The 17,666-nt window shown below is 38.4% G+C and overlaps 1 protein-coding gene across 1 annotated transcript in view; it reads right to left on the bottom strand.

Annotated features, from left to right (window-relative positions):
• Positions 1–17,666, bottom strand: part of tnr (tenascin R (restrictin, janusin)) — a 65,715-nt gene that overhangs the window by 10,682 nt on the left and 37,367 nt on the right. The window contains exons 19-21 of the mRNA XM_054626802.1: positions 14,043–14,162; positions 12,163–12,306; positions 3,678–3,808 (exon numbers count right to left, since the gene is read on the bottom strand). Of these exons, the coding sequence (XP_054482777.1) occupies positions 3,678–3,808; positions 12,163–12,306; positions 14,043–14,162 (395 nt within the window). The remainder of the gene's footprint in view (positions 1–3,677; positions 3,809–12,162; positions 12,307–14,042; positions 14,163–17,666) is intronic.

The following is a 17,666-nucleotide window of genomic DNA, read 5'->3' as shown; positions in this document are numbered from 1 at the left end:
AACTACTACTTTTAAATACTACACAGTTAATTGATTTAAAATCTGATATATTGCAAATATGTTTAGATTTTTTCATATTTTTTGTTCTAATTTTCTTCTTCCTATATTTATATTTTTTGATATTGAAATACCTGCTTTTCTTTTTTATTTCATTTTATATTTAATATGTTTATGTTATGCACCAGCATATGTAAAAACCTACTTGGCAATAAACCAGAATCTAAACCGGAATCCCTCCTAATAAATAATATAATAAGTTGGCAGTTCACATTGGAAACATTTAAATGAGATAAGGGAAACAATTATTTTATGCTTTTCCGTCTTAAATTCATTTGGATTTTTTTTTACGATTAAACTGTTGTTTGAACACACAATTAAGATCTTCTGTGTATCTTCTGTGTAACTTAACTTTTGTTTTGTAAAAACAGTGTTGTTTTGTTCTGATGTGTGTGTTTGGCATGACACAGAAATACAATTCAACTAAGCAGTAAGAGTTACTCTTCCAGTGTCTGCAGAACAAGTCTGACTGCCTGCGTTTTTACATGTGAAAAGGAACTGAGCCGTAGAAAATACAGAAAGGGAGGACAAGTGGGGCCAATCAGACATGGGATACAAGATAAAAGACTGTTATCAGACAGCCAAGCTGAGAAGCTGCTAGGCAAACAGGAAACATTTTTTTTAATTTTTGAAGTCACAACGGTACAGTACAGTTACTTCCCTTTGTTTTTGTCAAATCATCTTTCACTGAGCCCGTCTTGGGGAGGTTCAGACGTTGACTGATTATTTTCTGTGACCTTACTTTCTTAGATGAGACATAAATCCACTGGCAGAACCCTCAATTCATGAACAGAAACTTGTCTCTTCATGCGTTTGTGTGCATGTGTGTTACACTTTGCCATGGATACACATTAAATATGAACAAGTACAAATTAAATATTCAGCCACTTTGGAAAAAAAACCACACATATTTCCAGGCAATGTGCCTGTGTGAATTATGCAGGGGAGCAGCTGGTATATGGTGTCTATCTGTCTTAGAGGATCTGACATATTCCCAACAGATTTTCAGGGTCAAGATAAGATTTATATTGCAAGCGAAAAGGTCCTGTTTTATAATACATACGTTTATACGCTTGCCTTGATTGTGTATGGGAGGGTGAGTGGTTGGATGTTTGGTGGATGTGTATTTATCTTTGTGAGTGTATGAATGGGGGGAGCTTTATTACTCCAGGCACGAACATAACCAACAGTGATACATGCGTTAACAAACTGGTAACTTAATGTTAATCAGATAAGGAATTAATCTCACAGCTACTGTGTGTAAATTACAAAAGTCCATTATCTCTGAAAGAGAGATGCTGGCTGAACAGCTGCAAGGCTCACCAATATGTGGTTAGATTAGAGCCGAGGTAACGCTGCTGCATATTTTTAAGCAACGGTGGACCTCAAGTGAAGACAACTGGAGGAAAATCTCACAATGAGCACTTCAAGCAATCGTTTTTGCTCTGAGCATTAATGAGGGATATGACTCATTACTTGTTGAACAATATGAATTCTAAATGTGGCACTTGTTGCGGCAGCTCACAGTTATGAACAGAGATTTGAATAAAAACTAAAGGAACATGATCAAAGAAAATAAATTGATTTTCAATTTCCAACACGATTTGCAAGATTGAAGAGGAAAGACATTCACATAAGCAGTTAACTGAAACCACAATCTGTTTTGCCTTTAAAAATGTGAATGTAATTTTGAAACTCATTGTTAATATTTTATTATAAATAGAAGAAGAAAAAAATATCTTTGAAATGTTACTTTCTCCTCTCAATCTCTGAAGGACAAGATGCAACGTAAACACACTTTGGCGGGAAACCGTTGCCGTGAGCCAACGATATTTTTGTTTGCAGTGGTAGTGAAGAGTAAGGACAACGCCATCATCTAAACAGACTGACATAACATTTGCAGTTAACTCTTTATGCTGTTCAATGTGCTCCAGCTAAGAAGCTAATTAGCACTCAAATTTACAAACTGATGTTAGCGGTGCACATTTCTCTGATGGCTGTTTGTTTGGTCGCTCATTCAGCAACCAAAGACATGTGTCCTTGTTTGTTAGTTAGAGTGTTAAGCTAAATGTATTTGTAAGTTGGATAAGAAGGATACATTAGCAAGATAGCTAATGTGTGTTGATGTTCAAAGCCTGTGGTTCTTGTTTTGGGTAGCACGCTGCTGTTTGGTTATTAGTCAGTGTGACCATCTGCCTATGATATAAGAGCGAAGAAACTGCTCTATGCAGATATGGTTTAAAATGAAACTATTTTATTAGCTGTATGTAATTGCTAAAAAAAAAAGGAGTGCATTATCAAATCAAACAGTATTGAATACAAATTTCTCCTTATTAGGCACTGATTTGTATTCTGTATGTACATGTATGATGCAGATATGTATGCTGTTTGAGAAAAATAATTGTGAAAAACAACATGTTTGACTTTAAATGCAAATGTATGCAGAGTCCTGGAAATGGCATATAAAATGTTGATTCAATATTACTCCTATGTAAAAGCCATACTATATCTGGACCAATGTTTCTTTAGAAAACAAACCATTGTTTTGGGAAAAGGATGAAGAGGCAGAACATGGAAACAACATCAAGAAAGTGAATATTAAAGAACTATGTTGATAGAAGTCTTTTTGCACTGGATACAAGTGACATTTAAGAAATTTGACGATCTGACATGTTACCATTGCATTTTTGTGCATGAGTGACACCCGATGGTCAACCACACAGTATATTGTGTGTGTGTTTGTGTGTGTGTGAGAGAGAGAGAGAGAGAGAGAGAGAGAGAGAGAGAGAGAGAGAGAGAGAGAGAGAGAGAGAGAGAGAGAGACTTGAGATACATCATTACTGCATATAGATGTGTGCATGTTTTTTGACTGTTCTTTTATTACATCATGACACTGCGGTGGCACTGGGCTTGAAAGGGTACAGTCTGTGTGCATCTAGTTACACGAGTGCGCTTGTGTGTCAGACACCAGACTGCCAGTAAAAAAAAGTCTATTGCAGAGCACCATGGGAAATGGTTCTAGTCAATTCGTTAACAGGCATGGTGCGTGCCTTATTACCATCACTCAGCCACATCAAAAAGTTTAATCAAAATAAACAATGTATCTACTGAGACACTTTAATTTCACTTCGCAGTTCCCTTGTGTGTGTGTTTTTCAATCTGTGGGTTAGTGTGTCCCAAAATGCTTGCATGCTCAACATCAAGGGATTACATGATTGAAAGATAAAATTTGGATTTTGAAGTGCTTGTCATAAAGTTGTGATTCCACATTCATTTTCTTTTCCTGAACAATGTTCAACTCTATAATAATAAGTTGAATAAATTCAATTTTTTGCAGAAATCCAAGAAGAGGTTTCAATATGTGCTTCAATATCTGCAGAATTAAGTTTCTATTTTCAGGTGTGACGATTAACAAAAATACAGCTTATCTTCTCAAAATATGTTTGTTAGCATGAATTTTCAACAGGATTTGAGTAGATGGAGAGTAGATAAGGAAACAAATATTGTCTGCAGAAAAATTGTACTCATGGAACAATCGTATATAGGATATCAACAGTATGTGTGTAAGTGTGTACAAGACAGAGTTGATACACAACAGTTCAGGTATTTGCGCTACATACTTTACGACTGCCGTCCGCTGACTTGTAGGTGAGCATGTAGTTGTCAATTTCTGCGATTGGCGGTTGCCAGGAGATGAGAGCACTGCGATGGTTCACTTCACTGGCTGTTAGGTTCAAGGGCGCATCCATGGCTGCCAGAAAGAGAGAAAAATATATCTTTATTGTAAAAAAAGGATTGTTTCCAACGCATACTGTAAGAATGACTGGATGGGGAGTCCACACAAATTAACACAATTGCAGATTTAAAAAACATTTGGTGCACTAGTGAGTACTTACCGAAAGCCATAAAATTGAAGCAAAAACAAAAACTAATTTTAAACAAAACTATGGGAAGAGAGCTTATCATCTGTACTTTTAAAGCAATTAAAAGATAAAACAGCAAAGAGAAAGCAGAGGTAAATCAAAAGAGATTAACAATGGGTCATTCTTGCTCATACACTGTTAATGTATTCCACAAGGTGGGTAAAATCTCTAGTCAGTAATCCTAAATCCCCACAGGACTGAGTGAGAGGAGCAGTTTTTCATGTTTAGTCACAGTGTATCACAGCCTCAAAACCATTCAAGTCCTTGATCAGCAAGCCCACCCAAGTTTTACCGCATGTTACATCACACCATCCAAGCATATTCTTGCTTTTAAACAAGGCTTGATTATAGTGCCTGCCTTGATACCTTAACCAAATCACAAGGAGACTCACCTCAATTTCCCCACCTTACATCACCCTTTTTTTGAGTCAATATCTGATCTTCCGACATGGTAGCAGAAGCATCGACACGCTGTAACCTCATTTTAGTGCATAATAGAAAATAGATGACCTTCTATTTTGGAAAATCAGTTTCCTGGAGTTACATCATGACTCTGGAGCACATCGTCAGCAAGTCACCAACAGTGCTCTGGGAAAGGGAGGCAGAAACAAATGGAGGGCCGTGCTTTGTGTGCTGTGCAATCCGACGTCATCACTGTGAGTATGAGATAATGGCTGTAGTTTTCTGTGATTCCTTCTTTTCCACTCTGTCTTTTCACCCATTTTTTCCTCTTTCTTCTGTGGTGAAACTAACACTGGACTTTTGTAAACAGCGTGAACTTTTAACTTCTCCCCAGGACTTCTCCTTAACTTCTGGCTAAACATCTGACCAAAAATTGAACCCAGACCTCACACAAGTCTGAAGCATACACACACACACACACACACACACACACACACACACACACACACACACACACACACACACACACACACACACACACACACACACACACACACACACACACAAAAACACACACACACACAAAAAAAAATCTTTCCACAAACACACACTCCCTTCTTATTTAAAATCCTGTCTGTGTGCACATATGGGAAGATCAATGACAGCTCAGTAATTAACAGCATGTACCCGCCTTGATAACCTCCTGAAAGAAGCGGCGGGCCTTCTCTTGGAGACAATGATAGGCAGATCCACATCGTTAGACAGGGGGATTTAGAGAGAAGGGCACAGAGAGAGCGGAAGGAAAAAAAGGGAACATAAGACTTTTTAAGAGCAAGAGGCTGAATAGTGTGCTTTGAGAAAGAACGCATTGACACACTGATCGCCTCCTTTTCCTGCACCTTCACGTCTTTATTGACCGCGTCTGCATCTCATTTCTGCTTTTGTCTGTTTCCTCCAATTCCCACATCAAACTGGCATCTTCCTCTCATTCACTCTCCTCCTTATCTCTATTTGTGCTTGTGTTTCTCTCTCTCTCTCTCTGCTCTTCTAGCCTTCCCATTCTTTGTCCACCACCTTTTTTCCTGCTTATCTTACAGGGTGCCATTCTAACTCAATGTGCCAGAGAATGAGCGGAGTTTATCTTTTTGTTCTTGTCCTCCCCTTGGTAAACACTGTTGCTGCCCGTCGGGGATAGATGAGAGAAAGGAAGAGGCGAGAGGGGCGTTTCATAGAAAATGGACGGCCTCTCTTCATGCTGTCTTTCTCTTCATTCACCAATTCAATCTGTCTCCTTGTCTTGAACTCCATCACGCTCTCCCTCCAATTAAACCTTTGCCTGGAGTGTAACCAAGCAGGTGAGCAGGTGTCGTCTGAGTTCCTGGCAGCTCTGAAGCTCAGTCTTCAGACGTGGCGGGTTGAACAATGGGATTGAGATGAATAGGTCTGGCTTCATCTAATGTCTCATTAAGACACAGTGTAAACAATATAAATGGAAAAAAATCAAACAACCAAAGAGCAGCAGATGGGGAGGGCAGCATGGGCAGCAGTAATTTGTTGTAGGAAGATAAGAGAGAGGAACATTTCTTGTCGCATCTCACATATGCCGATTTGAAAGTGAATGATTCTTCCTGAATGATGTATAGGTAGCTCTAATGAATATATTAAGTCTACTGAATTAAACCAAATGCTTCCTGGATTAATCCCACAGATGGTATTATGATGTCACACCTCATTATTATCTTTAGAATAGTCAAGAGCCATAGTCATTAGCATCATAGAGAGAGTTGCCGTCACCATGTTGAGAGCCGTGAGGAAGCAATAGTTATGCTCTGAATTTAGAATATAGCTTCAAACTTCTGCATCTGAGAACACTTCACCCCACAAGGTACAGACAAGTAGGGGCAGAAGAAATAGAAGTAGAATTTTTCCAACTGAAATACATATATATTTTTTTTTTGTCAATCGCTGTCACCTTCTTAATGAAGTTAAAATAAGCTGAGTTTAGGAACAAAGACCACGCCTCCATGTCAGACAATTTCCTGTGTCTGCCTGCAGGATGTCTAAGCCTCTTTCCTCCTGTGCATCCTTTTCCACATTCATTCCTTCTTCTCTCTCACCTTGGGGGGAGATGAAGAGAAGATGCCTCATTGAGATGATACCTACACCTCTGACATCCCTCAGCAACATCACTACTGCTGCTAGATAAGGGTTGGACTATATCTTTATACAGTATTTTAGTAAAGGTAATCTTCCTGTTGTACAAATATTGTGTAAAGACTGTAAGCTTCTGGCTTCAGGGAACTCAGTAAATGTTTTTGTCTTTCATACCCTTTGCAACAGAATTTCCAGACCCACGTTGAAATTACAGGTTTGGATTCAACATCCAGATGCTGAATTTTAAGTCATCTCACAAATATTAAACAATAGCGGCTTCCAAATTCATAAGGTGTTAGTTTTGCTTGATCAATTGTCCAAAAGATCAAATTTGGACGCTTATGATGGATACAATATCAGAAAATGTAAATGTCATGCCTATGTTATTCGTTATTTTGCTTACTGACAGTGCAAAAGACAACCCTAATGTATTTAACCATCCATCCATCCATCCATCTTCCGTTACCGCTTATCCAGTTAAGGGTCGCGGGGGTGCTGGAGCCGATCCCAGCTGTCAATGGGCGAAGGCAGGGTACACCCTGGACAGGTCGCCAGCCTATCACAGGGCTGACATATAGAGACAGACAACCATTCACGCTCACATTCACACCTACGGGCAATTTAGAGTCTTCAATGAACCTAAGCTGCATGTCTTTGGACTGTGGGAGAACCCGGAGAGAACCCACGCTGACACGGGGAGAACATGCAAACTCCACACAGAAGGTTGTCTGGCCCGGGAATTGAACCCGGGCCCCTCTTGCTGTGAGGCGACAGTGCTAACCACTACACCACCGTGCAGCCCATGTATTTAACCAAGGTCCTAAAATATGCACAATAAGACATTTATGATGGTAAAGATGAGATGAATTCACACCTCTCAAACCTAAAAAAATTAAGTACACAACACAATTATTCATAGTAGAAATACAAGATTTAAAGTACTATATACTGTCAAACAAGCCTTGAGATTCCTGAAGAATCAAGATTATATTTCTGTTAAAGTAGCACTCTCAGTACTAGGTAAACAAATATCAGCCATAACTCAGTGAAACTGCCCGCAGCAAGGATCCCTGCCGCTTCAAAAACTTGCCAAGCACTTTTCAGCAAGTGGGTTCAGATGTATCTGAAGGGAAAAAAGTCCCGGTGCTGCAGCCTACAGGCTTATTGAGACACCCGTAGCTAAAGCCGGCCTTATAGCTTATATATCAGTTGATGGGGAGCCAAGCTGTTTTACTCTGTGTTGAACTCTCGAGGCATGGAGGCCAGACAACAAAACTACTCTCAGCTGTGGCTAAGACGCTTGGGAATCTAGAAAGAAACTCCACCCTAAAAAAAAAAAGAAAAAACCCTGAAAAGCTGAGATAGTCTCAGCCACATTTTGATATGAGCCAGACTCGCTTTTTCCTGTCTCTTCTCTCTTTGTGCTGAACATGTGGAGAGATCGTCCTGACAGCAAGCATATGACAAGCCCTTTGAACATTAAGTCAATTGATGGACTAGAAGTACATGATTTTTACTATTTACGATTATATTTAATTTATCTAAAATAATATTCTTACTAATTCCAAGCTGACATATCAATAATTTAATTTGGATTAGTCAGAATTGAATTTCAGATCAAAAGAAATCTGTTTTTGATGTCTGTAATATACATACTATTGTATATATTAAGAAAGAACATTTCCACTAGTAAGAAAAGTTAACATTCATTTTATTTAGTCAGTACTGAGTTTAAGATGTCATTAATTAGAATTAAACATGTAAAATTACATTATGGATATGTTGAAATCATAACATGTCGAAATTGAATTATAGATATCTGTAATTGAGTGTAAATTAATAGATGTAAAAGTTTAATTGTTGATATCATTTTCATAAAATGAATTGTAGATATCTTTAATTAGAATTGCTACTAGTTAAAGTGATATTATGGATATGTAGGCTTGCAATTCTATCTAGCAAAAAAGCAATTTTAGATATCTAAAATTTCTATTACTGCAAATTCAAAGAGCTTGACGTACAAGAACCTTCACTGACCCTTGACCTATTTTACATCACACCTTTGCATTTGCAGAAATCCTATAAACCAGTTGGACCAAGAACAATTGCCCTCTCAATTAACAACTCCTTTTCTACAGTCATAAAAAGATATAGATATAGAAATTCAGACACATAAAACTGTACACAAAAACATTTAAACATTTTCCTATATATATTATTGTGCTCTATGGAATTAGTCTTTCCACCAAATATTTCAAACCTTACCATCAATCTCAAATACATCCATACTACTGAGAGAACTGAAAGCTTATCTTAAAATACCCATGCCCAATTCAGATGTTGAATTATTTGTGTAATACGACTATATGATTAGATTTTTTTTAAATGGTATCATATTTAAAAAAATTCTCTGCAAACTTCTTGCTAGATTTCTTTTTAAATGTGCACCACAAATGACAATACTTGACATAACTATCGGTCAGAATGGAGACACTTTTTTCACTCTTTCACTGAATGCTCTGGCAGTCCATGCCAGCAAATCTTCAGTCTGTGGCTCAGTAGACAGACTGAGACTCAAAGAGTGAGGGGCCGATGAAAAGAAACAGAAACAGAGCAGCAGACACGGGGAGACAGTAACAGAGCCATAGCTGGGGTAGTTGACCAAACCAATCAATGGTCTCATCTTCTCTACAGCTTGTTCACAATGGGACATTTTCCACTGGAGCGTAACAGCTTGACAAAAAAAGCTGTGCGAGCGGAGCTGGAACACGCTTTAAGATTTCAATTAGGAAGTTTAATTAACAACACTAGAAGTTCCCTGTGAAGTTGGGGTTGACTAAGGCACCCCCTGGTGAGACATGTCATCATCATTCTGCAAAAGAGAAGACTAGTTTTGTGTGTTTGTGTCTGTACACTGAACCTTTAAACATAAAAGTGGACTAGAAGGCTGCACTATAAATCTAAACAGTGTTAATAGTTGCCCTAGAGTAGCACTTGAGTAAGATCAGGGATTATTCCTCTTTGTGGCCTTATTGAATTTTAGTTCCTAAACGAAATGATGCAAAAGAGCAGTATTGAATTACATTTTAAAATTTGAATGTTGTCCTGCTTGAAGGCCCTATTTGAGGAAAACATAAAAATATAAAGCTGAAAATTGAAATACTACAAGTGTCGACTGAAAAATGAATGGCATGTTCTACTATGTCAGTATGTATAAAATAATTAACACATTCCCTCTGTGACTGCAGGATATATTTGAACAACATTGGTACAATTCTGAATGAGCTCCTGCAGATTCCCCTCCTCTAGTAGGGAAGAATGTTATCTTTTCCACCCAATCATATTTCCACCAAATGAAATGGCAAGAATAAATTTAGACTATCTCAGTCAGAGGAGGAGAGCAACAAAGTCAAGCACCCAACCGTTTGCTTAATTCAATAAGACATGCTATTCAAAACAAAACAAAATCCTTGTGCTCTTTGCTCGCTCCATGGTGCATCCTACATCACAGCGATTTTCTGAATTCTTTTATATGAGAGAGTCTAACCGGGGTAGAAAAGCATGTTGTTTTTGTTCTCTGGAGAAGCTGAGGTACATGACGCACGGCCGAGCATCTGTTACTAAATTAGAATCACCTTAAACTGCCAAGAACATTTGTTTATGTATGAGTTACTATATGCATGTAAAGCACTGACATTATTGTAGGGACACCAAACTTTCCCGAGCCCCATTTATGTTTTGAAGTCTCTGCAGCCCTGCTCTCATGTGTTGTCAGAGTTAGCTTCTGTTTCGAGCAGTACGTCTCTGCTGCAGTGCAGGACAGGTAGCTCTGGTACTCCTTGGGGGATATGAACTCCTCTGCTGAAAAGTTTTTTGTTCTGCAAGAACTCTAGAAAAAAACAAAGTTTACAGAGCTGCAACTCAGCTAAACTGGAACAATTCCTTCACCCCTAACTTTGCTCTCGATGGAGCAGCGGATAAAGGTGAAGATAATTGGAGAGGTGGGTCACCTGGAGGTGGAGCAGGAAAAAGTTGAACAGAAAAGTTTACAAATTGAATCCTCACAGCTCATGTCTTTGACCATGTCAAAGTCCTTCGCACGTTACTGACCCCTGTGACATATGTGACTCTGCAACGAGTGTTACGCATAAAGGATTAAAGACTTCTAGGTGCACACTAGGTAAGAAAGCTTAAATTTACCGAAGCTGGACAGAAGATTATGTCTCCTTTCTGGAGCAAAGATGCATCCATCTAGGGCTGGGCCATATGAACGTTACAAAGACTGATGCCAACAGACAATTTCCCAGATGAGAACATTACAAACTTCAAGTAACTGTTAGTGAATTTCATTGCTCAACAACTAATTACACTAACGATATGAAGCTATAAAATGCTAAGCGACTTTATGTCAGTCTTTTATGACTTGACAGCCTTCTTCATAACAAGGTTGCTTGAGATAGCAGAAATCACCACATGCGACTGCTTTGGTATCTCAAGATGGATAGTTAGAGGAGAGAAAGGAGGGCTCCTTTATCGAGACTTTACCATGTCGGTACAGCAACAGCCCAACGGGCACAACAACCTTAAACATAAAACGTTGTTGTGGATAAACGAGATAACAAGACGCTGGTAGTGTGATACACTCTGAATACATGACGCCTTGATTGGCCATTAAGTGGTTGAAGTAATTCCAAACAGGCTTCAAGCTACATACTGGAAATTTGGACATAAAACCAATTAGCCATGTACAGTATACTGTTGATTATGGCGCAAACTTGTGCTATCAAAGAGGGGAAATACCACAAACTGCATTCACCTGAAACATCACCACCCAATAAAGCATGCAGACAAGTACATATAGACTCATACAGTAGCATCCCATCGTCTGTAACGAGCAGCTGCGCTCTCAGATAAACACCCCCACCTCTTAAGCTATGTTGGGGAGTTTAGAGCTAAAAGTAATTTAATAAATAAAAACTGTAACTTTATTTCTAATGTTATAGTGACACGGCACAGGTAGTGCTGGAGAAATGATTTGTTGTTATGTCTAGGGGAATTAATTATCACTTAGACTAGTGATGACACCAGGCTGGTATCCTCTGGGGCATTGTGAACCATGCACTGACTGGTTCATTTCATTCAGGTTGAATTATAAACACAAACAGAAGCTAAACCAAATCCCTTCAGGGATGAGGGTTATTAGTAATTGTTATTCTGCAGCGCATCAGTTTTAATTGATGATTTTCTAGGGTAGTCATGGAGGTGGTGATTAACTGGTATAGTACATAAACACTGGTTATATATATTTTTTGCATGACATAGTTCAGTTGTTTGTATTACACTGCATTAATCCCCTGAGAGAAATGCACCCGCTGCATTTGACTCATCCTGATTAATTTGGAAGCAGTGGGTAGCCATTACAGGAAGATTTCTACATATTTTTGGGCGTGAATGAAACTGAGTACCCGACCGAGGGAGCCCACGCAAACACGGCAAGAACATTTAAATTCCGTACAAAGGCTCCAGTTGGGCCTGGAGGAGCGTTCTACTGTGAGGCGACAGTGCTAACCACTGAATCATGTGACGCCTACTGAACAGAGACCAGCTGAATAAAATGAGCACGTACGTGTTTGGAGGTTGGTGATGACGGTGCCACTGGTTAGGGGTCCTTTGGTGGCGTAGAGGGCTACGGAGTAGGTGGTGCTTGGCTTCAGGTTGGACAGCTGGTGCTCCTGCTTGTTTCCCTCCACAAGGAAGGTATCAGCTGTCACTGGAAAACACACAAGGATTACATGTTTAATGTACATCTTCTGTTTTTAGTTTCGTCTAAATAGACTAAATTGTTACTGTTAGAAAGAAGCCTCAGCATGGGAAAAAGTAAAATCTGAATTTCAAAGCCGGCACTGTTTGGCCACCTTTGGGGTCCTCTTTCAAGTCGAAGAATTTCTACACTGATTATGCTTTTGGTGAAATATGCCTTTGGGGACAACTCTGAAAAAATTAGGCACACTTTCCATGTCTTTTGCTCTAAAATACAACTGAATACTCTATAATATATATTATAATATACATGTATTAACATATACATTCATCGCTTATATTATCTAACTACATATTCCAAGAATTAATTTAAGCTATTTTTATGACTAATATATACATCTAACCAATTTGAAAGGGGTGATTACATATAAATTACCATTGAGTTACCAATCTTCATCTCCAGTCTTTGATTTGACTATGAAAAATAGTTGATTAAGAAAATAATTGTGTGACATGAACAAGATTTAGAATTTTCTATAAAAGACATTTAATATAACTGCAGTCGTGTCAGTGGCTCACTGACAGGATCTTGTTCGGTCAAAGAGTTTTAATTCAATGCGAGCTGCATCAACTTGCCGACATACCCCTCACCCTGGATTTTTTTCACTTTCAGTATGTGAAATTTGTGAACCTAACAGTGACAGTGATGCTGCTGAAAAAAACATATGTATATGCTACACTATTAATCCATTTTATAGGAGGTCTGACTGAGTGATACCATGATGGTTTGGATTTTATGTGTGTGTTCCTGGTTGCCAATAAAAATCTATTTTGTAATGCAGGACAGTACTCGATGCAATATGAGATTTTTTGACCTTGAGTTAATACACTCATGGGGATTTGTCCACGACTTTACATTGCGCTTCTCAAAACCCTGGCTGGGGCTGCTCTGTGAATATGTGTTCAGCATATTGATACTGTGTCTGTATCTGATCTGGCTGCAATCCAGTCAGTCGGGGTGTAACATACACATCGACTCTGGGAGCTGAGTGATACAGATCCCTCCAGATAACTCCAGGCATGGCTTAGGCAGTGGGGTCATGTGCAAATGAGAAATATGCTTTCCATAACATTTTTTCCAGCCGGGTTATAAAAGTCAGGAGAGAAAACAATAGCTGAGTTCAAGTGTCGTTAAACATCTGACTTGCAAGTTTAAATATATATGCAAAGGCTGATGACTGAATAAAGGGGGTGTTGTTGTTTTTAAGTAAACACTACTTCTTCAAAACGTTTTATTATTTTATATTTCAGCAATCTCACTGTGTATGTCAAGTATCTTTATCTGTGGCTGGCCTTCCTACTGTAGGCTTGGTAGTCATCCACATGGTTCAGGGAGCAAATTATAAACTCATAACCAAGGTTACAAAGTGCTTGTTGAAACACAAACATGACGCATATAGACAACAGCATCAATAAAAAAAACTGAAAATGTGAATCATGGCCCTGTAAAATTAGCCTGTAGCCAAATGTTAACAGGAACGCTACAGATAGGCTGCTGAATTCTTCACTATTTGTGCAGTCATCTGACAGCCCAGCAATGGAGCCATCAAAAAGAAAAGGCTGTTGATGATTTTATCCAAATGCTTTCATTAGTCTCATTGTGTGCTTTGGCGGTAATTAATCAACTCATCCTTTCATTATCTAATAAAGAGCAAATGCCTCTAAATGACAGTTTGGATAACTCACCCTGGTTGTGTGTGAGGGTCAGCACGTAGTTGTCCACGCTGGAAACAGGAGGATTCCACCTCAGCAGGGTTCCTTGTGGAGTGATGTTGAGAGCTGTCAATTCAGCTGGCATGTCCATGGCTAAAACAGAATACACAGAAAATATGAGCCCTATGTTTTGACGAAAACAACAGACAAACACAAAACAACATCAGTTTTCAGGACATTTCTGAGAAATGATCAGTGACACTTAGCTATTATGACAGCAGTGGATTAAACGACAAAGGTCAACTCACTCTAGGACATATACTAAGTTGACATGTTTTCTTTTTGTTAACAGAATCATTGTTGCTAAAAAAAAAAAATCTAAACGATTTATCGATTACCAAAACTGTTAAAAAAAGTATGTTGATGGACTAATTGATTGATCCACAAATTGATTCAAGTCCTAGCTTATATTAATAAAATGAGGAAAGTTTACCAGATTACAAACTACTAACTTGCCTTTAGCGGCTGAATGCTGCATGATTTCATATTCAATTATTTACCGCACTGAAAAAACAAAAAAGTTTCAGAAAAACACAATTAGTCTGAACAGCATCTAATTTCTCCCAAGTTTTTTTGGAACACTACTCTCCAATTAATTTTTACACAAACTATGGAGCTGTGTTATAGTTGCTTTCATATGCAAATCGTTTTTTTTACACAGCGTATCATGGTAGAATTGAAACGTGACATAAAATATTAATTACACCTTAACAATTTCGAATGGCGTACTATTTGAAATGGAAAACCATTATTCTATCCACATCTTAGTTGTAATTATAGAAGCCCAGTCACAGAAAAGCTTTGCATTCATACTGATTTATAATGACTCTCTTTGCCATTCGGTTCACTGTTTCCTCAATTCTACCACACATCAAAGAGACATTATGCAGTCAAACAGGCTGTAGAGAGTCTCAGATATTCTCCTGAGCCTACTGTTTCCCCACCCTCTTCCTGATTTCATTCTCAGACTGCTGGACATGCCAAAATTGAGTTTGAATTTAATTATACCTTTAACCTCAGTGTTTCAACCCCAATTTCTCCTCAGGCGTGTTATTGCAGCGCGGTAGAGAGCGCGGCAGGAGAACACAGAACCCTGCATGTGCTTCAAAGCTCGGCCCAGATGAGGTAATTAATATTGCCCTGCCCTCATCAGAATAAAAAAAGAACTGTGCTCATTAGCACAACGAAGTCAGTTTGGGTCTTTCTTATCTCTACAATAGATGGACAAACCTGATTAAAATCATTATTTTAATTGCAAAAAGGTTTAAGTGAATTTAATGGAGGCTTGCCAAGTCAATTAGATTGGCAATGGAGATGGAGTAGCGATGGCCAATAACGAAAAGAATAAACAGGTCATCCACTTTCATCAGTCCCAGTGATAATCCCATCATCACTCTCCATCTACTGATTGCGCAGATTGAGCCAACTACATCACGCTCGAAAGTCAAGCCCCAGTGCATAAGATTCAGGACAAGAGAAAAGGTTTGGAGAAAAGAAACACAAAGCTGCTCTGGGACATTCATATGGGGCTATGGTGCAGTCACATGCTGAAGGGAAGCTCAATTAAACCTTTAGTGCCAGTTGCCATTTACATGTTAAATTGCCAAAATCTATCCAGGAATCAAGGAAAGTCGGGACATTGAGATAAAGATCATGTGAATTCGGCAGTTTCTCCCAGAGCAACATGCTACAGCACTGAGCACAGAGAAGGGGTGTGGAAGAAGGCACCTTGAGGGATCCTACATACTCATTTTCTTGTAACTGAAAATCTGCCATTGGATTAAACACACTGCATTCTGTTATTAAGTATATTTTCATCCAGCTGACAGCATTTGCACTAAAGCCATATGTAAAAAGTGTTTCTGTAGTAACTCATAATCAATCACAAGGAAAGCCCCACTGAAGTCAAGCAAGACAGCACCAACAATTTGAATTGTCATCTATTTGACTCAGCCAGTCATCAGCCATCTGTGTTAAGGTGGTACAGGTAGAATTGCCATATTCTTAGGCATGCTGAAACTCAGAATTAAGGCCATTGACTTAAAAAAATTAAAAATGAATAATGTGATCGCATACTAGTCTTTGGTTTAAGTTTACTAAGGGTAGGAAGAAAAGTAATAGGTCTGCTGTTCTCCCCATGGAAGGTACTCTTACCGTTCTTTTGGCAACTTTCCATGCCTGAGGGAAAACACTTTCTTTCAGGCTTAGGTTTAAAATGTGACATACAGGTCAACATCAAGGTTGGCAAGTCCAGACTGTTTATCATTTTACTGAGATCAGAAGTCTTTTTTTACCTCCTTCAAGTGGCACTGGTTTGAGGTTAAACCTACATTTTTTGTTTTTCATGATAATTTCTCTAATTAGTTTTTGGAGAATTCACCATGTCCAGTATTCATATTTTGTCTTAGAATGTCAACCTTTTCAGTAAAGGGATCAATGAGATAGTTAGCAATTACAAGGGGCTCTGTAATGAATGCACCATCTGATTCTACATAGGAAGGATTATTTGCTTTACTTAACGAATATCAAAGCATTCCATAATTTCTTTCCATCACACTTTAGTTCATAAATCTTGTTTGGTCACAGCATGACATTAATTTAAATCTACTCATTCTTGTGACCTTCTTTCTAAGTCCACGGTAAGGATTCTATTAAATAGAGTCTCTTGATTTTATAATTTTATTGATTAACTAAGATGTCCGAATGTGTTTCTGAAATATCATTCACAATATCTAATCATTTCTGAGTAGCATCAACACATCTTGCACTATGTACGTCAGACTACAGAAATGAAGGTGTGCAATCCTTAAGTCTTTGTTAGGTAAACCCAGAGACATTATTAAAGCAGTTAGATTGGACTGGATCTGACTCCTGGGCTGAAAAAACAGTTTGTCATCCCTTCGGCTGGTTTTATAGCCCCTCTCTCTGGCAGCTCTAAGCTTAGGAAGTCAATTTCTCAGAGAAGAGGTCTAATTAGTATTTTTCTTCAGGTCAACTAAAACAACTTGATAATTCATCTGTATCTAAAAATACATTATATGTTAAAATTACTTATTTCCACTATTCTAATCATTACATTCAAACGTGGAATACTATTCAGTGGTGAATGCTATGTTGTTGTCTGATGACAAACATCTGGCTAGTCACGTCTGACAATTGAAGCTGAGGGTAACAGATATCATCTAAAGTGTCATATTGAGAGCTCCAAGTCTCCTCTGTGGCTCCGGTCCTACCTTAGAACCAAAAAGGTACAGAGTGGTTATTCCCTCTCAGACATCAGCTTGTGCTGAACGTTCACTAAGTAACAACTCACAGTTTGTTTTGTAGTTTAGCTTGCTTACAAAATAAATGTTGACACAGTTTATAAGCCTGCTAACGGCTTTAATTATCATCTGGATTTTATGGGGGACAATAGGGCACAAGAAGATTGTTATAAAGGGAGATTTTCTGTTTCAAAGGTCCCATATTGTAAAAAGTGCGATTTTTTGTGTCTTCTTTTATTAAAAAGCAGGTCTAGGTGCTATATACATGGTGTGAAAGATTAAAGATGCTCAATCCTTTAATACACACAGCCATGTTCAGACACTGTGCCTTTAA

The sequence above is a fragment of the Anoplopoma fimbria genome, chromosome 3 (genome assembly GCF_027596085.1).
Source record: "Anoplopoma fimbria isolate UVic2021 breed Golden Eagle Sablefish chromosome 3, Afim_UVic_2022, whole genome shotgun sequence".
NCBI lineage: Eukaryota > Metazoa > Chordata > Actinopteri > Perciformes > Anoplopomatidae > Anoplopoma > Anoplopoma fimbria.
The sequence above is the reverse complement of the archived record's forward strand: the minus strand, read 5'-3'. Positions and strand labels throughout refer to the sequence as shown.